The sequence below is a fragment of the Chelonia mydas genome, chromosome 8, assembly GCF_015237465.2.
Source record: "Chelonia mydas isolate rCheMyd1 chromosome 8, rCheMyd1.pri.v2, whole genome shotgun sequence".
Taxonomy (NCBI): domain Eukaryota; kingdom Metazoa; phylum Chordata; order Testudines; family Cheloniidae; genus Chelonia; species Chelonia mydas.
Genome location: NC_057854.1, coordinates 70147152 through 70173650, shown reverse-complemented (window position 1 = coordinate 70173650; position 26499 = coordinate 70147152). Strand labels below are relative to the sequence as shown.

Genomic DNA, 26499 nt, shown 5'->3' with positions numbered 1-26499 from the left:
AATTTCCTTTCACAGGAAAATTAAACACACAGAGGGCTTGATTTTGTTCTCCGTGAAGTCAACAGTAATATTCTCATTGACTTCAGTGGTACAGTATGGGTTTGTCTACACTGCAATAAAACACCCGCTCTGGCCTGTTTCAGCTGCCTCGGGCTCACAGGGCTTGGGCTGTGAAATTGTGGTACAGGCGTTTGGACTTGAGCTGGACCCTTATAAATAAGGCTGCAGTTCTGTCACGGAGGTCGTGGAAGTCACTTCCGCGACCTCCATGACTTTCACAGGTGCAAGGGCCAGTGCAGCTGATCCCAGTGCCAGCTGCTCTGGCGCCCCACAGCAGCCACACTGACCGCTGCTTGGGCAGTCTGGGACAGCTAGCCCGGGGGCAACCCCAGGGAACGCCCAAGCAGCAGGCCAAGGGTCAGCCACACCAGCCGCTGCTCAGGCGGCTGGCGTGGGAGAAGCACCCAAGCAGCAGTCCCCAGGGCCTCGGAGCAGGATGACTGGAAGCAATCAGCCCCCGGCCCCCCACAGCAGTGGTGTCCTGGGGCCCCCCAGAGCAGCAGCACCCCAGGCCCTAGGAGCTGCTAAGTTTTAGTCAGGCGTATTTATATAATAAAAGTCATGATCAGGTCACGGGCAATAAACAAAAATTCACAGCCCGTGACCTGTCCATGACTTTTACTTAAAATACCCATGATTAACTCTTTGCCTTACTTATAAATAAAACAAACATAAATCATTCAGCCTGTCAATGAAAACTAAGTCAATGACAAGTTTGAAGTTTTAAAATTAAACTGATTTAGCATACTTGAGGCATAACACTTTTTGGAACGGTTTTCTTTTTGTAAAATATATGAAACATTTTTCATATTCAGATGAATTTTAAATGGTTAAGACTTTTACTATGTTTAAAAAATATGTTGAAGTTTTTAACAGGGACTTCAGCATAAAATAATTTGTTTGTTAAAAAGAAGTGCCTAAAAGCAGAAGCTTATGATTGAGAAGGCACCTTACCCTGCTGCTTTCATTATAATTAATATTCATCACTGAGCTTGGCTCCATTTTGTATGGTTTTTAAAATTTATTTTTAAGCAGATATTATATAGCTTTTGATGATCTCAACTCGGATGTCCGATTGAATTTGTCAGTGCAATCTAGTGGTCAAAAATTCTGCTGACAATGAGTGGCATGAACTCTAATCCAATTAGAAAAGCATTTCTGCCATACATGTCGAATCACAAACTGCCGTTAGTGCTGATAAAAGGCTAGTGCAAAATCTTTATATGAGTTGTTAAATTGTTCTTTGTCACTGAATGGTTTAAAAAATAAGAGGTTATAAAGGGTACAAAATATTTTGAGGTCAATACAGCTGTTACTGTTGAGGCTTTCTGATTTCATTCAAATAGGGTTGAGTCACAAAGTGAACTTCATGACATTAAGGTTCTCTGTTTGAGTAAATCAAGAACACAAACTCATTGTATTTAACCCTGTCTCTCTGCATAACAATGTGGGATTTGACATATAGCTAAAGAAAGCCAATAGTGTAGACTATTGCTGCCCCAGCTGTGTTTTCATACAAGAGAGAACTGAATTCAGCTTAAGTGTGGGATTTAACACAAGGTTTATTGTGAGATAACTGTTTAAAAAAATCTGGAAAATAAATCTAAAATGCTGAAATTGAGTTTATAAAGCTTGTTGGAACAAATGAATTAGCTTTTGCTGCCACTATTCTGTGGTTTATATGGACTGATGCCAAAAAGACATGGCCTGAAATCTAAAGAGGCTAGAAAGAGTTAAGTCAGATGACAGACCTCTCAGTGATGTTATGAAGCCAGCTGAGGAAGTCCATCAGATGTTTTTGACAGTTCCACTGAAATAATCATAATTTCTTAATTTTATCACTTATGTTATGGAGTCTTACGCTATTTGAGTTTAGTGTGTTATGTAAATATGCTTATTAAAAGTACTGCAGGTATAGTATTTATTATATTTTTTTTAATTAGCCAGTAAATATTCTAGATTTCTAAGGCTTAATTTTCAAGCATCTATATTTCGTTCAATACACCGAATAAAGATCTCTTTATCTGTAATCTTTGCTAAACATATTAAACTTCTTTAAATGAATACATTTTAAAGCTAAGAATGCATGTAACTCTTAAGGTAACTCATTTAAAAGACAATTGTTTTAAAGCAGAAATATTCTGGTGGCTACTTCTGTTAACTTTGTGTTTCTTAGCTTAGAATTCAGAGTTACAGTAGAATATTTTGTTTCCCATTAATAGTAATATACTAAAGGTAGCTGGGCCCTACAGGGTTTCTAGACTCAACTTTTTATATCTTTCAACAGTAGCTATTTGGATTTTATTGTCCATTTCTTTTCCTCTGTAATGTGTGAGATTCAGATTTTTGCACTCCAGCTCCCCTTTTATTTGTTCATTGGTTGATTGGTTCTGTGGTATCTTCATGATAGTCTGTAGTTTTAGACCAGCTTTGTCTTGTCCTCATCCCTTTTTCTTAGCAACTGATTCAGCACCTTCAAAATACTGTATTTTTTAAAACCAGAAACATTGCATTATTTATTTATTTTTTGAAGGACAGTCTCGTCTCTTGCAATGCTTTTGTCAAGTGGATTATTCCTCCTTCACAAACTAGATTTTAGTGTCACACATTACCAAACATGATACAATTTACTGAAATCAAAGTTTCATAAGGTAGAAAAAAGGTATTGCTCTGGTATACTTCCTTATATGTCAGTTCATAATTAGTGAATTGTACTTTGTAGAGAACATAGCAATACATCACCTATCCCAGGTTTAAGTTATTTAGTAGTTAACTCTGCATGCTTAGTTTTGAGGTGGGAAATAAGGGGGAAATCAGAAATCCTTCAGTAGTATGCCTCTTCTAACCTTTGCTGTATTTTACAATATTTTGCAGATTCTAAGCTTTCATTTTAAAAGTATTAATTTTCTGCCATTCTGCTACAGAGATTCAGGTATCACAACGTGATCCTGTGCTGCTGTTTTCCAAACATAGCTTTACAAAAAATTGTCTTCAGCCAAATAGCAGTGGCAAAGTCATGAACATACCTCCACCCTGTTCAGTTCCACTGAGGTAATTAATTTGGACCATTTAAATGCTAATGTTAACCACAGACAATATTGTAGGGGTTTTCCTTTTAAAAAAAAAAAAATTGAAAGCAAAACTATGAATACAACATTTAAGGATGCACAGTTCAAATTAAGTCATGGGTCCAGGATTTCACCCATGACATGTGAAAGCTAAGATTCCTACAATGTTCCCCAAATTGCATGATACGTCTTACTTATTTGGCAGCCATATAGTTAAATATACAAACAATAATATAATCATGTGCTTACAAAAATGGGGAGAAAATTGTTTCATATGTGCAGTGTGCCTGTGAACCTTGCTGTAGCAACGCTAATTTTAGCACTTCTAGCACCGAGTATTTCGGTTTGTTTTTTTGTAAATGTAATTGTGCTGTCTTTCTGTTTGCATTAATGTAGTTTTTGTTTTTAATTTGATAAATTATGAGTAGAGTTTCAGTTTATACTCTCACATCTTTCTAATATTGCAGTATGACAAATGCTATAATACTCTCCTCTCTCACCCTGCACCCCTCCCCAGAAATCTTTTGCGGTAGTCACTGAGGGGGGAAAAAAGAGTGCTATAGCTATACGTTATGTCTTGTTTAAAGCCCTGATTCTTATGGCTGTGTTAAAGCAATCTCATTCTGAGTCTCATTGATTGCTCATGTGTGTAAGTGTTTACAGGATCAAGTTCTTGAGTACATGAGTACCACTGTTAAGTCTTGTCATAACCATACAGCTAAGGGCAGCCTAGAATTCCTCCTTACCTGTCAGGAGTTAAGAAGCTCAAATAACCTGGTTGGCACCTGACCAAAAGGACCAATGGGGAAAAAAGATACTTTCAAATCTTGCAGGGGGGGAGGCTTTGTTTTGGTGTGTTCTCTTGGGAAGCAGAGAAGCATCAGGTCAGAAAACTCCTTCTCCTATAAACCATCCTAAAAGTCTCTCATATGACAAAAAATGTAAGTAAAAGCCAGGCAAGGCGTGTTAGGTTCTTTTGTTTTGCTTGTGAATTTTCCTTTGCTGGAGGGAGGTTTATTCCTGTTTTTTGTAAGTTTGAAACTAAGCCTAGAGGAAGTTCTGCTGTGTTTTTGAATCTTTTGTTACCCTGTAAAGTTATTTTCCATCCTGATTTTACAGAGGTGATTTTTACCTTTTTTTAAAAATAAAATCCTTCTTTTAAGAACCTGACTGATTTTCTATTGTCCTAAGACCCAAGGGTTTGGATCTGTGATCACTTTGTAACCAACTGGTTAGGATGATATTCTCAAGCCTCCTCAGGAAAGGGGGTGTAAGGGCTTGGGGGGATATTTTGGGGGAATAGGAACTCCAAATGGTCCTTTCCCTGATTCTTTGTTAAATCACTTGGTGGTGGCAGCGCACCCTCCAAGGGCAAAGAATTTGTGCCTTGGAGAAGTTTTAACCTAAGCTGGTAGAAATAAGCTTAGGGGGTCTTTCATGTGGGTCCCCACATCTGTACCCTAGAGTTCAGAGTGGGGAGGGAACCCTGACAGGTCTACTACTTCAGTGCCTAAATATTGGTAGGCTTTCGGGTCTTATGTGTATGTTTAGAGAACTCCTGACATGTCTGTTCTTTTTTTCTTTTTGTGGATGTAATTTTTACATTCAGCTTTACAGAGAACCATTTTTAGGAAGTACATAAGTCTTTTATAATTTTAATTGTGGTAAGTGAATTGTTTTAAGTGTTCCATCATTCTCTCACTTCACTTTTTCACTTTGTTTTGTATAATGTCTGTATTTGTTTCAGTTTACTACTGTGGTATTTGATTCAGCTATACATAAGAACATAAGAATGGCCATACTGGGTCAGACCAGAGGTCCATCCAGCCCAGTATCCTGTCTACCGACAGTGGCCAAAGCCAGGTGCCCCAGAGGGAGTGAACCTAACAGGTAATGATCAAGTGATCTGTCTCCTGCCATCCATCTCCACTCTCTGACAAACAGAGGCTAGGGACACCATTCCTTGCTCATCCTGGCTAATAGCCATTAATGGACTTAACATCCATGAATTTATCTAGTTCTCTTTTTAAACCCTGTTATAGTACTAGCCTTCACAAGGACTCAGGCAAGGAGTTCCACAGGTTGACTGTGAGCTGAGTGAAGAAGAACTTCCTTTTATTAATTTTAAACCTGCTACCCATTAATTTCATTTGGTGGCCCCTAGTTCTTAATATTATGGGAACAAGTAAATAACTTTTCCTTACTCACTTTCTCCATACCACTCATGATTTTATATACCTCGAGCGAATCCCCCCTTAGTTTCCTCTTTTCCAAGCTGAAAAGTCCTAGCCTCTTCAATCTCTCCTCATATGGGACCCGTTCCAAACCCCTAATCATTTTAGTTGCCCTTTTCTGAACCTTTTCTAATGCCAGTATATCTTTTTTGAGATGAGGGGACCACATCTGTACGCAGTATTCAAGATGCGGGCATACCATGGATTTATATAAGGGCAATAAGATATTGTCCATCTTATTCTCTATCCCTTTTTTAATGATTCCTAACATCCCGTTTGCTTTTTTGACTGCCACTGCACACTGCGTGGACGTCTTCAGAGAACTATCCATGATGACTCCAAGATCTTTCTCCTGATCAGTCGTAGCTAAATTAGCCCCCATCATATTGTATGTATAGTTGGGGTTATTTTTTCCAGTGTGCATTACTTTACTTTTATCCACATTAAATTTCATTTGCCATTTTGTTGCCCAGTCACTTAGTTTTGTAAGATCTTTTTGAAGTTCTTCACAGTCTGCTTTGGTCTCAACTATCTTGAGCAGTTTAGTATCATCTGCAAACTTTGCCACTTCACTGTTTACCCCTTTCTCTAGATCATTTATGAATAAGGTGAATAGGATGGGTCCTAGGACTGACCCTTGGGGAACACCCCTCTCCATTCTGAAAATTTACCATTTATTCCTACCCTTGTTCCCTGTCTTTTAACCAGTTCTCAATCCATGAAAGGATCTTCCCTCTTATCCCATGACCACTTGATTTACATAAGAACCTTTGGTGAGGGAACTTGTCAAAGGCTTTCTGGAAATCTAAGTACATTATATCCACTGGATCCCCCTTGTCCACATGTTTGTTGACCCCATCAAAGAACTCTAATAGATTAGTGAGACATGATCTCCCTGTACAGAAACCATGTTGACTTTTGCGCAACAATTTATATTCTTCTATGTGTCTGACAATTTTATTCTTTACTCTTGTTTCAACTAATTTGTCCGGTACTGATGTTAGACTTACCAGTCTGTAATTGCCAGGATCACCTCTAGAGCCCTTCTTAAATATTGGCGTTACATTAGCTATCTTCCAGTCACTGGGTACAGTAGCTGATTTTAAAGGACAGGTTACAAACCATAGTTAATAGTTCTGCAATTTCACATTTGAGTTCTTCCAGAACTCTTGGGTGAATATCATCTCGTCCCAGTGACTTGTTACTGTTAAGTTTCTCAATGAATTCCAAAACCTCCTCTAGTGACGCTTCAATCTGTGACAATTCCTCAGATTTGTCACCTACAAAAGCCGGCTCAGGTTTGGGAATCTCCCTAACATCCTTAGCCATGAAGACTGAAGCAAAGAATTCATTTAGTTTCTCTGCAATGACTTTATCGTCTTTAAGTGCTCCTTTTGTATCTCGATCGTCTAGGGGCCCCACTTGTTTAGTAGGCTTCCTGCTTCTGATGTACTTAAACATTTTGTTGTTACCTTTTGAGTTTTTGGCTAGCTGTTCTTCAAATTCCTTTTTGGCTTTTCCAATTACATTTTTACATTTAATTTGGCAGTGTTTATGCTTCTTTCTGTTTACCTCACTAGGATTTGACTTCCACTTTTTAAAAGATGCCTTTTTAATCTCACTGCTTCTTTTACATGGTTGTAAAAGCAAGCAGGAGAGAGAGTCAGGGGTGCACACCAGGCCCACCACAGTCCCAGATTGGATGCCGGGGGGATCTAGTCACATAGTGTTGTGGTTCTTAGGGATTGGCTTGTTTTGGCCTTCTTTTGAAATGGGATTAGCTTGATTTTTGGCTTATTGTGAAAGCCAGGGTGCTTATTTACTGCGTGAAAGTTGGCAACTGTGTTCCACTGGCAAGTAGGCAGTTACCAGCCACAACAGGTTTAGTTCTCTCTTTCACTAAGAGGTGGAACTGAGGCACTAGATGAGGAAGTCACCTTGATCACCTTGTTCATCAGCCCTCACGGAGAGAGCGCCGATCCCAGCACGTCATTTGTGGTGTTCTAGCCAGTCCTTCAGCCACCCGCTGGCCAGAATGTCAGTGGCACCAGACACCTGATTGGCATAGGGCACGGCAGCCCAGAACCCCTGAGCGATCCGCCAGCCTGAGCCTCCCAGGTAGCTCGGATTACAGGCGTGCACCACCGCGCCTGACCAAATGAGGAAGTAGGGATAGAAAAATGTGAAACCTGTTGGGACAATATTGGGCAAAGGGAACGAGGAACCCTACAGGAATAGCATAATCTGACTGGGTCCCATTCTGTGCTCAGTTGCACCACATGTACCTTCGTTGGTGTTTTTTCATTGCATGATGAAAAAACGCATTGATGCAACATTGCATTGCAACAAAATATAGGATTCAGGGAGGTACTGTTCTGATAGGAGAACAGAGCTTTAGGAACAGTCTGAAAAATATGTTAAGATTTTAGGCCCTGGAAGCTAAAGACTTGCATTATTTTAAAAAACCTCTAATTCACAAGAGAGGGCATGTAACCCCGCTGTTGGTTGGGAACTTGGTGTCCTCCAGAATCCAAGTTTATTTGTAGAATTTACAGATGTTGGCAGTTGTCCCTGTCATGCCCTCTAACGTAACTCAGCCTTGTTCTGGAGAGATGACCTCAGTCTTCATACCTATGTAATTCCTGGCCTCTTTCCTGGAATTGCCAACAAATGTGCTAATTAGTATACCTGTTACTTCGTGAGGAGTTAGTTTGGCCTGAACTGACACCAGAAATTTACTTAACCTAGACCATCAAATAACCACTAAATGATAGCTTTGTGGTTCTACTGTTCAGGTCTGGATTTGAACTAGTAACACAGAAGTGAGGCTTTATAGCTCCCTGACATTCCTTTTTTTGTATTTGGGCTGTATGTTTTACTTTAATACCAGGCTGGAAGGGTTTAATATTAGTATGCAATATAAACCATTTTCTCTAATTTACATGCTACCCTTAAAGCTAAATAGAAATTTATGTAACTCTTGAATGAAATAAATGAATTTTATTGAGAAATGCTGGGTCAGAAGAAAGCTATATTGTGTGTTTATAATTGGGTTAGCTGAGTGTGCATAATGTATTCTTCAGTGTGTTGTGGTTTTGCTGTGGAAACTTGTAGTTCAAATAAAGACTTTTTGTTGTTGGGAGTAACCATTGCTTTGTTGTTGGGAATAACCATTGCTTTCTCCCCTGGCCATAGTCTGGAATATGAGTTCTTGGTGAATAATGCAACATCTGTTTAACTCTGTTTTTCTGCTGGGATCACTCTGTAAGAGACTTAAGCTATCAAACTACTTGCTTCAGTAAGGCTGGCAAAACAAAATATGTTCATAGGCAAGTTTTATTGTGGGGATAAATTGTAACAGCAAGAAAGTATCCTGTAGATCAGCACCATACTGTGTGCATGTTACTGTTTAGAGACCAGGCCTTTATTCCCTGATTTCTACTGTAATGGCTGGCTTGTTTGGCTTCAGAATTTGTCTGCTAAAGTGAGTGGTGGTTCTTGGTTTACTTTCTGGTATGTTTCAAATAGATTCTAAGCTTCGTAGCCAAAATGATAAAATGGAACATACTGCCTTAAGGTCTAAATTCTGGCCTCGACACACTTGCAGCTCCGACTCTTCCATGGACGTCACTGGAAGATAGGTATACTGCATATCTGGAGGCAGAATATAGGTCTAAGGGTATGTCCTCGCTGCAAAAAAAGGGTGTGTTCTTAACCAGTGTTCAGCTGGCTCGGGTTAAAGTGAAGATATGGCAACTCTGCTTTTAACTTGGGTTAGCAGCTCAAGTTAAAGCCTAGTGGAGGCCTGGGGTTGTACTTGAGGTACTAACCCCGAGTTAAAAGCTGAATTTCTGTGTTTTCACTGTTGATTTAACCCAAGTTAGCTAATGCAAGTTAGCAAACCTGATTTAAGAACACACCTTTTATTTGCAGTGAAGAATGCAAATGTATTACTGCAAAAATATTCAACATGCTTTCCTAGAAAGTGCCACACAAGTGAAGGTATATCATCAGCCACAGATAGCCAGGACAGCCTAAGCTGCTGCACCTAAAACTTCTAGTTTTGGAAGGATTGTGTGAAAATTGTTAGTTGTCAGTAAACCATGTTTTTCAACTGACACACAAGTTGAAGAAAAAAAATACTCATCAATAGAGTTGGCGAGTGCAGTTCCCCCCATCACCTAGTGCCTGCAGGGATGTGGTATCCTGGAGCCTAGGCTGGGCGGGAAGCCCCCTGCAATGCTCCTGTCATGGCCCCCCTCACTCATGCTCCAGCTGGGAGTTGCAGGGGCCATCCACCGTTCAGGAACCGTTCAGCAGTGGATTGGCCTCCCTGTGGCGAGGGGTCTCTACTCTACCCAGCCAGAACTGCAGCCTCCCACAGGGATGCGGTACCTCAGGCCCCTTGGCCACCCAAGGAGTCTCACGCTGCCCTGTGGTCACAGCCCCACTCATTCACTGGCTTGGGAGTGCAGGGGGCCATCTGCCATGCCGGGCCAGAGCCACTCTGTGGTGGGGTGGCCTCTCAGCACCCTATTTTGTATTCTATAGTCACATCCCTCAGCATACTCCTATTACCAATCCTGATTGTAAAGACTAAAGATTTGCTGATTCGTGCTACCAGTCCCAGTGCAGCCGCGGTGAAACCAGGATGTCTCAGAACAATGTGTGATAAACAGCCTCTATCTTGCAGCAGTTTGTTGCTCCTTCCATCAACAAAACTCCAGCTGATGTCTGTGGGACAATGAGTTTGGACCAGTCTGTTCTGTGATGCCTAGGACTGGAGATGAAGCCGCAGTTCTGCATTCCCTGCTTTGTGGCTTTACGTTTTGAGATCGCTGCATACAGCTTCTGCTGTCATTAAACAGTTACTATCTGACACCTCCTCTTTCAACTGTGAAAATTCAGACTGATAAAAATAAAAAAATGCCTAAAACCCATAATATCATGCAACTGAGAAAATTTAAAAGATAAAAATAAAAAAGCTTAAAAATAAAAATAGATATTAACTCTTGAAATTACAAACAAACAAAATTAACTGAATTCTGCCCAGCCTACTTATGAGATAGAAAATTCATTTTGCAGGTATGTTGCCCAGTTCATTAAACTGTCTTCCTGTAACACAACCACCAATTAAAAATGCGTGGTATTTTGAAGAAAAAAAACCCCAAGGGTTTTTGGCCTTCTATCTATATTTTAATTTCTAAGGCAGTCTACTTTAGTGTTTTTGAAAAACACAACTGGATCATACAGGATATGGCCAAAAGAGTAATTTTGGTTCCTTGAGCTTCACCACATATTGAAGTTTTGGAAGCTAGGCTATTAACTGACTGTGGTCTTGTTTTGCTTCATGCTGCTGAATACAAGGCTGGTGGTCTATAGAATTACTGCTGTTCGTTCTTACTGCTGTTCGTTATTTGAACAGGGTGGATGTTCAGTCCTGTAAAACTATTATTTATGTACTTGGTGTTGGCTGGGTATTTAGTGAGTCATGAACCAAGAGGAGCCTGGGGAGAAGGATCCAATCTCCAGCATAGGAAATTGGATATAATTAAGTACATTCATCCCAGGTATAGATCTTGGAATGGGGAAAGGATAGGCTTAAAGGTGATTGCAAGGGGAAATGGCTGGTAAGGCTTAGTGATGTCAATGTCCTCTCAGAAGATGTTCCTTCCAGGCGTTTATGGCTGCTATGAGTGGTGATATGGTTCTACTCCTATAGCTTGCCCCACTGTGGATCTACTTTTGGGTTGAGATTGGAGGTCAGAAAGGTGAGGATTATACTTTAATACACATATCAACCTTTATGTTCTACAGTTTGGTCCTGGGGGGCTCTTATCCATCAGGAAGAAGGACCTGTTTTGATGGTCTGGTCTCCGAGACAGAACTTGATAGATTCCAGATAATGTTAGGGAGTGTGCTGTCTTCCCAGCAAAATGATGGATTGATTGGCTTTAGAATCATGTCCATGACTATTGATACAACAGCTCTAAATGTCCTCTTTATGGCATTGCCTCATAGGTCATCTTGGTTTTACTGATTATTTGAGATGGTTGAAGCAAGCGGCGAAATCATGAGAGCATTGATGGTAGCAGTCTCATAATGTGCCCAACCATTTGTATCATAAAGGACTGGTGAAGTGCATGCTGAAAATACATGGGAAGCAAAGAGAAATTTCCACATAGTCTTTTGTAATGGAAATGTTCCAGGTAGTGGGCTGCTTGACTAATTCAGATTGTCTCCGCTTGGTTACAGAGGCAGTATTTTTCTTATAGCAAAGGATTTTCATGTGCTACTTGCACCAATGGACACAGCACAGAGTCTTAGGATGGCAGATGCAGTCTCTTGGTCTGTGAGGGTATTAAACAGGGACGCTTTCTGAGGTTCTAAAGAAGTATGTTGTGCTGCAGGCATCACTTATATCGGAACAGTGTCCTTCATGGCTTGTTTAGAGCAGTGGGTGCACACCTTAATCTCTCCATACTCTGTGGTGTGGTCTGAATTTTGATTCATACGCATTCTTTGCATGTTAAATTACAGTTGAACCCTAATTATCTAAAGGCCTCACTGGTTATTGCAAACTTTTGGAGGTTCAGATTAACAAGAGCTTATGCCCTTTGAGCTGTTCAGCTTCAGGGGAATTATTCAACTTTACACCAGTGGCGCTCTTGACCTGAGAACAGAGCAGAGTGTTTGAGACGCAGGATGCCTGATAAATGGCGTCTGGGCCCTTGTAAAGGGAACAGAAGGAGGTGGAGTTTCCCCCAGTACTGGTGAAACTACCAGCTGCATTACTGGCAATATTTCAGCCTGACTTTCCCAGGTCCATAGGGCACAGCTGAGTTTCAGTCTTGCAGAATTGCAGCTAAGCCACTATAGAGCTGCTCTTCATCTGTGCTCCTGCTAAATACAGAACATTTTCTCATTTGGGGTCTACTGGGGTAACTTGTATATTTGTTTTCGTTCAGTAAGTTCCGGTTACTGTGTTCAGTTTTCTCATTCTTGTCACTTTGCGCATTGAAGAATTGGCAGAAAAAAATTCTATCAAGATAAGAACTTGCACCTAATCTCTTAGACAAAAACAAACCAACAACAACAAATCCTTTCTTCAGAAAAGAGTCTATATTACCAATGGTCATTGTGCAATCCCAGAACAGTAATTTGCTCCATGACTGTAGAAGATTTATCAGTTTCCATATTTGCTGCCAGCCAGATTTATCATGCTTGATTCAGAAATTGCAATAGGTACAAAGGTAAGAGCAGTTATTGGAAGGGCTAGATGGCTCATTAGGTAGAGGACTTTTACCCCATTAAATGTCTCATATTTCACCAGGCTCAACATTCAGTTTTGGCATCTATAGTAATTAGAAGAAACTATCGGCTCGCCAGCCTGAAGGCTGCAGATCCAGGCTCCCTGAGAAGGCTTCTGCAGAAATGAAAAGTTAGCCTGCAGCAAAGACCCTTGTTTTAATTTTTTTTCTCCCACACTGATTAGTTCCTCAGTCAGATTGTAAAGTGCAATACAGGAAAGGGGAAAGTTCCTGCATAAAAGTTCCATTGCCTTCCCTCTGAATGGTCTTTCAGAAAATATAGATCATTAAAGACCCCAGCACAATTTTCTCAGATGGCCTGGCCAAAACTCCAGTTTGGATAATTGCATTCGGCATCCCGCAGAGGTGTGGTGGTGGGTGTGGTTTTGTGTTTTTTATTTTTTGGCAAGGAGGAAATGCATTTCTGTTCTTAAGTGCAAATAATGTGGTACCAAAGACTAACTTTACAATTGACAAGATTATTTTTGGTAACGTTTAATTCTTTTCTGGATTTTGTGTCGTAGTAGTTTAGAAATTGTATTGAGGTACTAAATTTGTATAAAATCTAAGATTAACAACAAAGCACAGGACTTTCTTCACCCTGAGTTTAATATTATGCTATGTTCTATTCTGTTCATCTTACTATACTGTGACCAGTAGGTTTCAAGCACGTTTTAAATAATGACTGTCTCTAAATAACTTACTTAGCTTACAGAAGAGATTGGAAATCTTGAAGATAAAGTGGAATGTGCCAATAACGCTCTGAAAGCTGACTGGGATAGATGGAAACAAAACATGCAACATGATATGAAAACAGCATTTCTTAATGTGACCGAAAATAATATCCACTATTATGAACAGGTAAAACACACCTTTTTGTTTTATTTTTATTACTTTTTATTTATTTCAATTCCTCTTAGAAGTCAGTGCATTGTTTTTAAAAATAATTGTCTGTATCCTCATTTGAATGTGTTAGGTTCAAATTCAATATTTATTTTTGTCAAATTGGTCTTTAATTGGCCAGTATACACGGTCTGTATTTTACCTGAGCCCAGGCATGCTGATCCTAAGCTCATCATCAACAGAGGGCAGTCTTGTTTTACTAAGCACAAAAATTTGAACATATATTTTTTTCTGTTCAGTGTGAACTATAGTGTTTCAGTTGGGAAAACCTTTTACTGGGGCTGCATGAGGATGCTTCCCTGAAAACTCACTCATGTAAATGATTTTGTATAAAAGAAAACTATTAATTTTTTTCTTTTATCTTTTAAAATTAACTGTATTCCCAGTACTTGATGAATTAGGAAAGATATCTTTATATCCTTCAAATTGCAAAAAAGTAACAAAATCAACACAAAATAGTGATGATAAAGTTTTGGGAAAATTACAGGGAGAATGTATTATACACTTAATTTTTTTTAAAGTCTGCTAAAGCTGTGTCCTTTTATATAATGGTGTACAACAAATAGATACTTTGGGACTTTGCATAACTGAAGTCTCCCTTAATCTAGAAAGAGAGCAAACGGTGTCATCCCAAGACTTTTATCAGCAAATGTATGGTTTCTAATAGTCTTTGTAATATGATGCCTTTGACAAGTGTATACACTTTCTGATTAAACAGAGTGTATATACTTATTTATAAGGGGAACTAGAAAATATTTGACAGGGTTTGCAGCGTGTTCTGTGAAGCTTCTTCATGATCAAAAATGGTATTGTTAGTGTACATTTTGTAAGAATCCTGGTAGGCTAGAAATTTGAGTGCTTTTTTTCATCTTTTGGGTTTTGGTTTTTTGTTTTTGTTTAAAAGCGTCTCTTTACTTTGAAAAATGTAGTGCAGCCCAATAAACTATTTGTTAATTGGGAAAGAAATCATTTGTATCCTTTATTAATACAATTTTGATACTTTGCCGTCTTCTTTTTCTGAGCTTTTTGTGGCTTACTCTGAATGGATGGCTGTGTCCTGATTTTACAAATCGTCGCAATAGAATGTAATTGAAAAGACAGAACTCATGATAATCAGGTCCACTTAATTAACATATTGTCCGTGGGAGGCCTGGACATTGACGATCTGCCATTATATATTAAGATCAAAGTGTTTGCTGAAATCAGACATTAAAGTTTTTTGGTATCCTCTTCTTTTTCAGTCATCTTGTGACTTCTGACTACATCAAGAATATGTTCAAATGTTAATCATAAATTAATATCTGGTTAACTTCTGGATAAATTGAGACACAGATACAGTCCCTGGAGTCTCTCTTATGAAAAGAAATGGTCTCAGTTTAGTTAGGACTTTAATTTAAATATTTAAATATCACAGACAGTTTTTGTAAAGGCCTCTATCAAGTACTATCAAACTGATACAACTGAACAAATAGGGCTTTTTTAGGTAATTTCTCACAAAGCTCTTTTTATACAGAAATTTTCTGATTTGTTTGAGAAGTTTGGGTGGGATGAGGAGCATGTGGCTATCTGAAGCATACAGGAATCTGTAAGCCACTTTTCCTCTCCTGTGAAGATGTCCTAGGAATGCACCACTGTTGGTGACCTGCAAATTATTTTTTTGAAATGGTTTGTGTACCCTTTTCTGCCTCATTATAATGCCTGAAAGAATTTATTTAGAGAGATGGATGAGGGGGGTGAGGGTTATATACAACATTTATAGCAAGTCCAAATCCAATCAGCATCCAGGTCCTCAAAATATTGAACCTAGTTCTTTCATCAAAAACAGGAAAGTCAGAGCCGGGTATTTTCTAATGTCATAAACCAACAAAGAACTTAAAAATAAAATTACCCTTACAGCCGCCTAGTATATCATTAAAGAGAAGTGAAGAGTGCAAAACTTTAATTTTTAAGCATGTTTATAGTTGCAAAGCAGAAGTGCCTGAGCGTAGTCTTTTGACATTTGGCACTTTTCCACAACTAGTAACATCAAAAAAAAGTGTGGTGCAATGAAATACTCAGATCATTCTATCTAATTACAAAATGTAAACTACTTACAAATTTTCATCACTAAAATGGCAGATCTAATATAGAGAGATTTTTCTCCATTTGATGGAGATACTGAAACTATAACAGATATTTTAAAAAATCTTTTGTTACAGTAGTTTTATTCCTGAATTGTCACAAATCACTGTTTTTCTTTTAAGAAATTATATAGGTGGGATCAGTGGACAGAGCCCTGATCCTGCATTTGGAGCAATGTAGGCAGACTTGTTGCACCGATATGTATCTCCATTGACTTGGGCACAGGAGCCACCTAGGTATCATGTATTAGATTGCAGACTAGTTGCAAAATACTGGAAACAAAGTTGTTAACGAACATGTCCAAAAGGTTGAGTTTACAGCTCGGCAAGTCACCTATAGCTTAGAACTGATTATGGCCAATTGAAGTGTCAGTTAAATATTTTCTCATTCTGGCGTGTAAAGTTCTTCACAGCCATGCTGGAAAAAAACTAATATTTAGTAAAATAAACAAGATTCAAAAAGTCACTACACAACATTTTATTTTATGTTACTAGTACATCTAAAATTCAAAGATCACATGATACAATTTAGTGAAAGCAAAGCAGATAACTGGAAGTACTGAACGCTGGCTTCAGAGAACTACTGTGATTGCTCCTATTTGTTTTCCTCACATGCTTTTTCTCACAATCTCTGCTAGTACCAACAAAATTAAAAACACATTAACAAAACTGCCACCATCAAAAGAAAAAAAGCCTTGGTAACCCATTCCTTCTAGAAAAGCCTGAGTAAAATGGCTGGGCTTTGCAATAAAACCTGAAGGCCAGAAAAATTTGGGCTTTGTGGAGCCAAATGACTGTACGTCCTAGAGCTTGTGTTTTCCAGTGTGTGTTAAACACTCCATTGAGTAGAGGTAGAATTCCGTTCATAATGTACAGTGACAAGTGATATTTAATTAATTTTTGGCACTAAGCAAAAAATATTTTTTCTTCTGCACAAATGAGCCTCTCTTTTTAAAAAATAGCTTCTAATTTCACCTTTTTCATGTGTCAGACTACTGTAGTCCTGTTCAGCCTCTGCAGATTAGTCAGAAGGAGAGCTAGTTTATCTTTGATAGGATAGTGAGATCCTTACCAGTGCAAACATTGCTTGCTGCTCTCAGAGAATTTAAGTAGTTTTCTAAGCTAGCGTCTTATTTATTGATTCAAATTTATAAAAAAGTTCCTCTCCACAACCCAAGGTGCTGTACAGTCAAACACGTGCAAAAATGGGCCAAAAAAGCCACATACCTAACAAAGTAACTTCTTCTCTCCAACTCCAAAACTTTATTCAACCTCCTCTTCCTAGGAAAAACCTTTGAAAAATGGATTGATTTGTAGTGCACCCTGAATGTCTTCATATTGACACATTTGGCTAGTCATATCCTTGCACAGCTATGTTAGCAGCACACGCACGTGCTTCACATCTTACCTTAGGAGCTCCACTTTATAAGCTTAACAAATGCATTGTGTGTGGTGGTTTTTTTTTTAATTTCCAAAGTTGGTTAAATCAAAATCTGTTTTCCTCCAGAAGACAGGGTACTCTCCTCTAAGAGGGCAATTTGGATGCCAGATTTCACCTTCCAACCTCCAGTCATTTCAGCTATAGGAATTCAAAGCAAAGCTCTTTTGTTTATAATGGGAAGTGTCTTTTTCCTACCCCTCTGTCTCCCTCACTTTTTTTTTTGTGCTCAAGAACTGCTGAACTGTACACGCTCAATCCTCTATAAAAAGAAATAGAAACTCCGCCTAGAGAACATCACTTCCCAAAAATGATTTTTTAAGAACGTCATTAGACACTGAAAATAGGGGGGATGGGAATGGAAACAATTATGCATCTTTAAATACTTCATGCTGCTTCTGCCATTATTATTGTGCAATCTGTTTTTTATATTTTATCGTGAATTAGACATGCAACTGTGCAGTGTGGAGACCTTTTCAGTGTTATTGCTAAAAATAATTCAATATAAATATGTAACTCGGCAGTGCTCTAATGAAATACACATTCATTTTAGCTTTAGATAAAGTAGCATTACTTAAGATCTTGTTGCTTCATTTTTGCATATTTAGCTTTTTGCTGTGATCTACAGTAGTTTTATGAATAATTGCACTCGAAATGACAAGCCTATATGTACAAATTAAATTTCCTATTAACATTTTTTTCTGTCTTCCTGGTTGAAGCCTGTTGATGATCCTTTATTTAGAATCTCCTTTTTCTCTCTACCAGAAGAACTAAATAAGTCTAGAAGAATGGTTAAAGTACATATTTTTAAAGTGATTTTATGTAGTTCATGTTTCACAGTATAAAAAGCACGAGCCTAAGGCACAGAGACCTAGTTTTGTGTTGGTTAATTATAAATCTTGTCAGCTGTAGCACCACAGTGATGTCTGACAACAAAATGAGCCTCAGTAATTCCTATATTTTGGGAAATGAATTTGTTATATAAATGAGAATAAATTAAAAATTGAACAACATACAAAAGATCTTTATATCTTTGCTTGAAAAGACTTCAGTGAACTGGTTCTGTAAAAATGATGAGCAAATGTAGTGTGAATTAGCTTAAAAACCTGTTTTGTCTCAGTTTGCAGTGGTAATACGATGTCACTCATCTTCCAACCAGCACTGCTATTTTTATTTAAATTATTCAAATGTATGAACTGTGAAGTCTTTAGTCACATGGACAAAATCTAAAACAATTCAAAAAGCCGTTATCTAGTATTAAAAAAAAAAAAAAAAAAAAAAAAAAACTCTTCAGCAAACAGCATTCAGCACACATCCTGACTGAGCACCCTTCTCAATCCCCAGAAAAAGTTTAGGAAAATAGATGTGCCTTGCAACATTCCGTGAAGATAAGCCAGTCATGGCACTGGTGAACCAAGGTGGGGAAACAAATCCCAGAATCTAGGATCATCATTGGAAAGCACCCGGCAAGTAGCCACCCCTTGGTCACTTTACACCAAGAGGAAGCCTCCAACTCAAGTTTTATCTCAGATATTCTCAGCTGCTATGATATATATAGGGGAGAGAGAAAATCAATAACAACTCCGTTTATTTGGGACTCTATACAGAATGTCAAAACCAACCTTAATTTCCACCCATAAATCAACTGGCACCCTCTGCTCCCCTTTAGCACAGTGCTGCTGCTTCTCTCCTCATATTCAGCACTCTTTTGCCATCTCAAAGTAACCTTTTCCCCAGTCTAGTCATTCAGTACAGAAATGCAGCTCTTCACATGGATCCTATTTTATGGTTTCATTCCCCTCCCTCCTTTGAAACTGAGGTGTCTATCTCCTGAATGGAGATACAGGGTTACCGCTTGCAGCAGAGAAAATGGGAATCAGTAAGGGATTTTGTCAGCAGGGAATGACCAAGAAAGGGTCAGAGGGTCTCTGAACACAGGGGTTCTTTAGCACAAGGGATGATCTAAGCCACCTTGTGAATAAATACAAACCATAGAGTCACTGACATGTTCTGTAGTAACCAAGGATCCATACAGAATAAGGCTTCTAAATGTTTTCTTTTGTTGCTCTCTTGGGCATTTCGATACTAAGCCTTTATATCTTACAGTGTCATTCTTTTGAGCCAAGCTTTCCTTCATTTTTCTTGAATCCATGGTTCTGGTCCCTTGTGTTGTCATTCATCTCCTGCTCTTTGTCCTCCTGTGCTTCCCTTTGTCCTGACCTTTGGGATCTTCTGTCAAGATTACTTGTGATCTTTTCACCATCCCACCTACAGACACTCCCTGGGTTATGCAAGACCCGACTTAGGCAAATCTGCACTTACGGAAAAAGTTCCGTAAGCTAGAACCGGGGGGAGGGGTTGCATAATGGTCAGGTATATGTTTCCAACTTACGCAAAATTCGAGTTACGCAAGGCGTTCCAGACTGGAACGATTGCGTAAGTCTGGGAGCGTCTGTCGAGGAAAACCAAGATTTGGTCACTTTAAAAGAAAAAAAAAAAAAACAATCCTGAAAATCATGGAATCCAGGGCTTTTGTGACAAAGACACATCTATCACTGTTAATAAATAGAGATTTCATGGGTGAATTTTTAAATTTTTTCCGATACATATGTCAGATAAGACAAAAGCTTATTGTTGATCTTTTTACTTCTGCCAAGCAATGATGAATGCTATGTATTTTATTTTATTCAGGTATAGTAAACTACTGTAGCTTAAATAGCTTATTCCAAAAGTTTTTCACACAAGGAACAATGTCATTTTCAGGGCAATTGGAATTAACACAAAGTTTGAATAAATGGAGCATGCTCCGGTATTTAATATAAGTGCTTTTCCCTATAGATGTTCAGAAGACTTATTTAATATCAGTTTTGCAGATTCTTCTTGAAAAGATTGTGTACAGGAAGTAGTAATTAAGGTGTGTTACCCAAATATCTGTTAATACAGAAGAGTAAGAAAACTACATTTCACTAAAGCACTCACAATTTCATGCTTTCCTGTAGCATCAAAAGTGGTAAAGCTACCACAAGATAGTGGCAGCACTGAATGTTTTGCACCTTTGTAATGGCTCACTCCAGGTGACAGAAACTTGAAAAGTTTGAAAGCTTTGGGAAGTAACTGACGGTGCACACAACAATCATTAATCATGGGTTTTCTCTGAGAACTGACATCTTAACATTCACCTGTAGTTTCAAATGGTTTGCCAAGCAACTTTGTGTTCTGAGCTACAGACATTCATACAAATCAACTTGAGCCAAAAAAGGTTTATCAAAGTAGTTTGATACGAATATGTATAACATTGGTTCCTAAAATGAAAAACTGTTTGCAACATTAAAAATATGTTTTGCCATCATGAGTATATGTTTGTCCTAGAAAAGCTACATTTTTCCTCCTCCCTTTGATTCTATTCCTTAGTACACAGAAAAATCTGTGACTTCGAGTGTTTAGAAACAAATGGATTTGATTTAATTTAACTGAGAAAGGATATTAGATCTCCAAGTATGAATCCTTAGAGATTGATAAGGAACTATAAGTTACAGTTTGATGTTGCATTCCTTTTAATTTGATGCAGTCTATTTGGAAGATATCTTTGCCTGTATGTAAAGGGAGAGATTAAAGAAGAGCATAATTAATGGTAGACTCCTTACTGTGTTATCCCTTATGCTAATATGTACGCTTATGATGCTTGCAGTGTATGCTTGTCATTATCTAAGAGTGATATTTATTTGTAGCTCAGCATGTTGGCTAACAGTACATCCTTGATCTGTCTAAGAAACCATATTTATTACTCACTGTAACTCCTCAAGAAGCAGTTTGTGGTAGCTATAGATAGATATAGGTCTTTTCTTGTTTTCTCCTTAGCTACCAGTTTTACCAAAATCCCATATTCCTTATTCATAAGTATCTGTTTTCTTTAAGTGCCTTGCTACCTGGGAGTCCTTCCTGACATCTAAACAGTGGATCTTCATTTGGGGAGAAGATTCTGAAGATAAACCTTGAATATATTTCTGATTGATCTTCCTCTTCAGTGCAGTTTCTGCCAACCAAAGAAGTGTTCTTTATATGAGATCAGATACATTATGAAATAAAACTGTAAGAATCAGTGACATCTGGAAAACCAGCCTATTGAAAACTCAGGTATTCTAGTGTCCTGACCTACATTTTTGGATCATGGTATATATTGCTATATATTGCTCAGTTATGATTTTACAGATTTTATGCAAGTGCTTCCATATAATTGTTTTCTTAAATATTGTGTAATTTGGATAAAAATATTTTAAATATGTAAAAACTCAATTTTAATAAAAAGTTTAATACAAAATTGGTTTTAATCCTCTTTCCTAGTCATTAAGAATTAAATTTTCCATTTTAGCTTGCTTTGTTACGTTTTATTTGTAAGATAAATTTCCCACATTTTGTAAAACTACATAACAATTTTCAGGTAGTTGATCATTAATTTTTTTTAATTTATTATGCTGGTGTCAGTCCATGGTGAAGTGGTAGCTAACTTTTACCACAAGTCTGGTTTTGACTTCCCTAATTCTCTACAAAATGTAGATCAGTCTCCCTGAAATTTTCCATTATGATCTTATGCTGGGGTAGAATTTTTATTAAAGTTTTGAGCCAAGGTGACAGTACATCAAAAACTACTTGATTTAGAAATACTTTTTTTTTTAATATGGAGTGGTAGTGATTTCTGGTAGCCTCAAAAAACTGGTGACTGACCTTTTTTAGAGGTGAAAGTAGTGAATTTAGTTATTAAGAGCAGTTTATGCATATGTTAGGGATTTTGGTGTATACAGAATTTAGTCTATACCAGCTGGATGTGAACTTCTTAAAGTATAAGTTGGATCTGTCTTGACATTAAAATCTGCGTAGACCTTACAGTAAGTAGAGAGGTGTGAATGGCTTGTCAAATATCATCTTTTGACACTCCAAATTAATTTGAGACCTGTTGTCTGATGTCCACCAAAAATAAGATCTCAGGGCAATGAAATAGTACATGAGCCAATGCAATTGCATTCCACAATGCTTTGTGTGGGATAGAGGAGCAATTCACATCAACATGTAGTGTGAAAAGTTAAACAGATGCTCTATTAAATGAATACAACATTTAAAGAATTTAGATGCACTTGAAATTTACTAAGGAGTAAACTTGATGAGTTTATAAACCTGCATAACAGTTTTACTTACTATCTGTCATTCTCAGTATTTACGTGTTTGTTAAGCACCTCTCTGTGGCCCTAGGTGATTTTACAAGATTAAAAAATATAATACAAAATGAAAAACTCACTGCATATGTAATGAACTAACCATACAATATTATAGCACTTGCTCACCACGTTACCCAATCCTGCAGACATAATGAACTTGGTGAGACTGCAGGATCAGGGCCCATCATGATGTATATTTATAATCCCATATTTGCCCATCCTGTAGTCCTTAACCCACTCCCTCCAAGAACACCTGAGGGGAAACATGAAAGATTAACAAATACCAGGCTCTGGTGATCAAGAGGTAGACAGTGAGCACTACAAATGAGGGCTCCTAATGGAGAATAAAATGCCAGCAGACTGTCTTCCTCTCCTCTTTCCTCTTGCTCCTTCCCCCCAGCCCCAACTAAGGGATTTCTAGGGCAAACAGCTCTCTGATTACCACTGTCAGGATGCCTGTTCTTAAGTCCCTTGAGTTCAGCTGAAAACTTGCAGACAAGCAGTGAGTTTCCAGAAGTCTAAGGAGCACTGGTATGTGCTGTCGCACTAATAAAAGGTCAACTGCATTCTGCATTAGCTTCAGTTTCTGGACTGACTCAAGGTATGCCTCGTGGAGCAGCCCACATTAGGCTAATTATTGCTAGTCAACTGCTTAAGCTGTTGATTTAAGTGCTTTATAAAATATTATGAGGACCAACAGTGGTGTTGTTTTTAGGCATCTTTTGGGAAAGGCATGAGCATTGTCTGACCTCAAACACACACACAATAGTGGGATTCCTAAAAGATAAACTATTATCAGTGCTCAATATGCCAGTCAGAGCACAGCTCAAGAAAGAGGTCTTTAACACATCTTGGCCCTATATAACACCGATGAAAGATTCAAATAAATGAACGTGTAAGGAAACAATTAAATAGAATGTCAGTAATTTAAGCTCAAAAGAGAAGAGGTAAGATGTGTGATCTCTGATTGACAGAAGTGGATGAAGGTACAGAACCTTTTTGTGTTTTCAGCAATGAATTCTGCAAGTTCTGTTAGAATAACATTCAGGAAGCTTCTTTATTGGGCATTGCACAGCCACAAGCCCAGATGAAGGATGAAGATCACTACATCTGAAACTTGAAGATCTGTAGCTATTTGTGTCTCTGCCTCCATAATACAGAGAGGACATTGGCAGCTGTACATCAAGAAAGACATCAGAGACACTTAGTACGTTAACAGATTTTTGGCTTTGGTATATTTTCATAATTTACTTTTCACTTTATTATTGATATTTAACAAAGCTGTGAATTGTGTTAAGAAAGTCATCAGTTACATGATGCATCTTCATAGCAATATATTGCTTATTCTAAAAGTTTTTTTTAACAGTTGAATAATTTATAGCAGAATTGGTTTTTATGATTTGTTAATAGCATTATTGTAAAGTAGACAAGATCTATTCATTATTAAAATATCACTACCATTGTTGTAGGATGTAACACTATTTTGAATACAATTTGAAATCCTTCTCAAGTGACTTTTCAGACAACTTATTGGGTGTTTGGCCCTATTTCTGGACTCTTTTAGCTCTCTCTTGTTTTTCTTAGTCTATAACATACAAAATGTTTCAACTACTCTATTAACACGCTGGCTTATTCCCTTATATTTTCAGATTTTCCTTGCTGTCTGCTGGATTTGCATAGAGTCCAACAATTTAGTGTGTGGTCATCTTTCTAAGGTACACAGGGTGTGCCTGAGCAAAACCCCAAACTTGTAGATGCTTATAGCTAGCACCTTCTATTTTGGGGGATTCTGCACTCCTTGCCATAGAATTGTATTGCAGAATCTAAGTGGTCATTTTAAACAAAAATTGGTTTCTAGCCTTATCATAACCCTGAAAATCTAAACAGAGTCTAGAGAGATAAGGTGAGTGAGGTGATAGCTTTTATTGGACCAACTTCATTGGTAAGTCTCTGTCTCTCACCAACAGAAGTTGGTTCAGTAAAAGATATTACCTCACCTTCCTTGTCTCTCTCTAGTAGCTGTGTCAGTCTGAGGATACAACTACACTTCATGAACAGAGAACAGACAGGTGCAATGTTGTATAACTGAGTCTGAGAAGAACCTTAAATGATAGCTCTGAGTGGTATAAAGCTCTCATCTCTGAGAGTTCAACTCTGAAAGTTAAATGAGAATTTTATATCAATATTAACTATTTTATTGCTGATTTTTAACATAAATAACCAGCTAATGTGTTCATAGCACAATCTTCCTGGTACCAAATCTCAGCTATCCCCTATCTCGCTTCCACAATCGTGAGCTTCGCCTGACATCTGACTATAGTACCAGTGATATTTCTGACAACTATGTTAAAAACTTCCGGTTTCATACTTTTTCATCATTGTGTCTTCTGCCATCTACGTAAATTGATGATTTGGGTATGGATCAAGACAAATGGTTCCTATTCATTTTTGCCGGGATCATTTTGCGTTTTGTGATTTTCTTTTCTCTATGTTGGCACATAAAAGAGAGTATACTACGTAAAATGTAGGTCGGTCATCCATCCAAGATGTGCCAGCTACATTTTTAGGATTGGCTCCTCTCAGCACAGGAGTTGCTTTCGTCACAGCAATGCCATTTCCTGCCAACCTAAGAATGGGGAATAAGTGATCTTTGACATGGTGTTAGCACATGAGTGCCAGACCAGTTATTCACTAATAAATAGTGCCCATTAAGCCACTGTGAGTATATGGACAAATGCTTCAAAAACACAAGTCCATATGACAGCAAAAGCCTTCCACTTCCGAGAGGTCAGCTTGGAAATCTTAACTATCTTCAATCCCCTCAGGCAATATTCTGATTAAATAGAGGAGCTTTACAGGATGGGAGATCAACAGACAGACTTTGTTAGACCAACAGGGGAATACCAAAGCCAATGGTCCTTTGTCAACAGTGCCCTGCCTCCATTCCTTCGTGGTTTATATCTAGGACCTATAAACAAAAGCACTGTCCTGTGCTCTGAGCTGTTCTGAAAGTCCATATGGAAACCAGCTGTTTCTCAGGTAGCTATTCTCCCACCCCCACCCCCAAAAAAATCATAGCCATGGCAGATTTTAGGGAACAGTTATCCTCCTCTTCTATGCAGACATCAGAGCTCAATATCCCGGTTCTGTACTCAGAGGACAGTCTCTGAAGGGAGACTAGGATTGTAAACCACTCTCTGCAAATGTCAAGTTGAGGACTCTTCCACCACCTGAGTTATCGTCTGTAATGCTGCTCCACAATCACAAAAAGGAGAGGAAACAAGCCCAAACGGGTGCTTAGTTGCATCAATTCTGGATGAGCAGTAGTCTGTTGAGCCTGGTCCAGTATGTACAATCACATGGACAAATGCAGGAGCAGCAATGGACACCTGAATTTTCCTAGTGTGTTAGACTCTCCCTTTCCCACTGATGCTTCCACGCTATCAAAACGTAGTTTTCAGGGAACAGATAAAACATGCTTCCTGTATAAGGCAACACTAAGTATGTCAGTAGTAGCTGTTTTTACTGTAGCTGTAGTTACTGATTGGTCTTTAACAATAGCCCAGGGCAGAGTGTGTTGCAACAGTCCAAACTTAGAGGTGACAAAGACATGGATGCCTATGGTGAGATGCATGTCTAGAGAAAAAAATGTTTATCGGGCTTTTGACCACTGCTGCTATCTGAGAATCCAGATGTATCTCTGCCTTAATAATCAGCACATTCATCTTGCCTTAGTTCAAAGTGGGTTGTGAATCAGCAGGATAATGGGCTAAAATGCAGCCTAGCCAGTTTAGAAATTGTGAAATATAACATCAAAGTCAGGTCCCCCCCCGCCTTTTTTTCCAAACTACCCATGGCATTATTGGAGAAGACAATTTATTATAAATGTTATTACCTGATTTTAGTGGCAGAATTTCAGAAAGAATATCACTAAATAAAGATAGTACAGCATAGCTAGTACAGCATATCTAAGCATAAAAGTAACATTTATCATTGCATGTTCTGGCCAGTGGATTACTAATTTTTATCGTTAATACCCCTCACTTGTATTTTAAAAAATTATATACTACTGTGTAGTATCAGCACATTGATGATTATTGAAGGACTGATGAGAGTAAAATTCAATGTAATAACTTAAGGTCATGTTTGAGGATCC

The 26499-nt window shown here is 38.3% G+C and overlaps 1 protein-coding gene across 1 annotated transcript in view; it reads left to right on the top strand.

Moving 5' to 3' along the window:
- Positions 1 to 21451, top strand: part of SNX7 (sorting nexin 7) — a 57588-nt gene extending 36137 nt beyond the window's left edge. Inside the window, exons 8-9 of the mRNA XM_037907216.2 lie at positions 13381 to 13533; positions 21049 to 21451. Of these exons, the coding sequence (XP_037763144.1) occupies positions 13381 to 13533; positions 21049 to 21129 (234 nt within the window). The 3' untranslated portion in view covers positions 21130 to 21451. The remainder of the gene's footprint in view (positions 1 to 13380; positions 13534 to 21048) is intronic.
- Positions 21452 to 26499: the final 5048 nt, after the last annotated feature.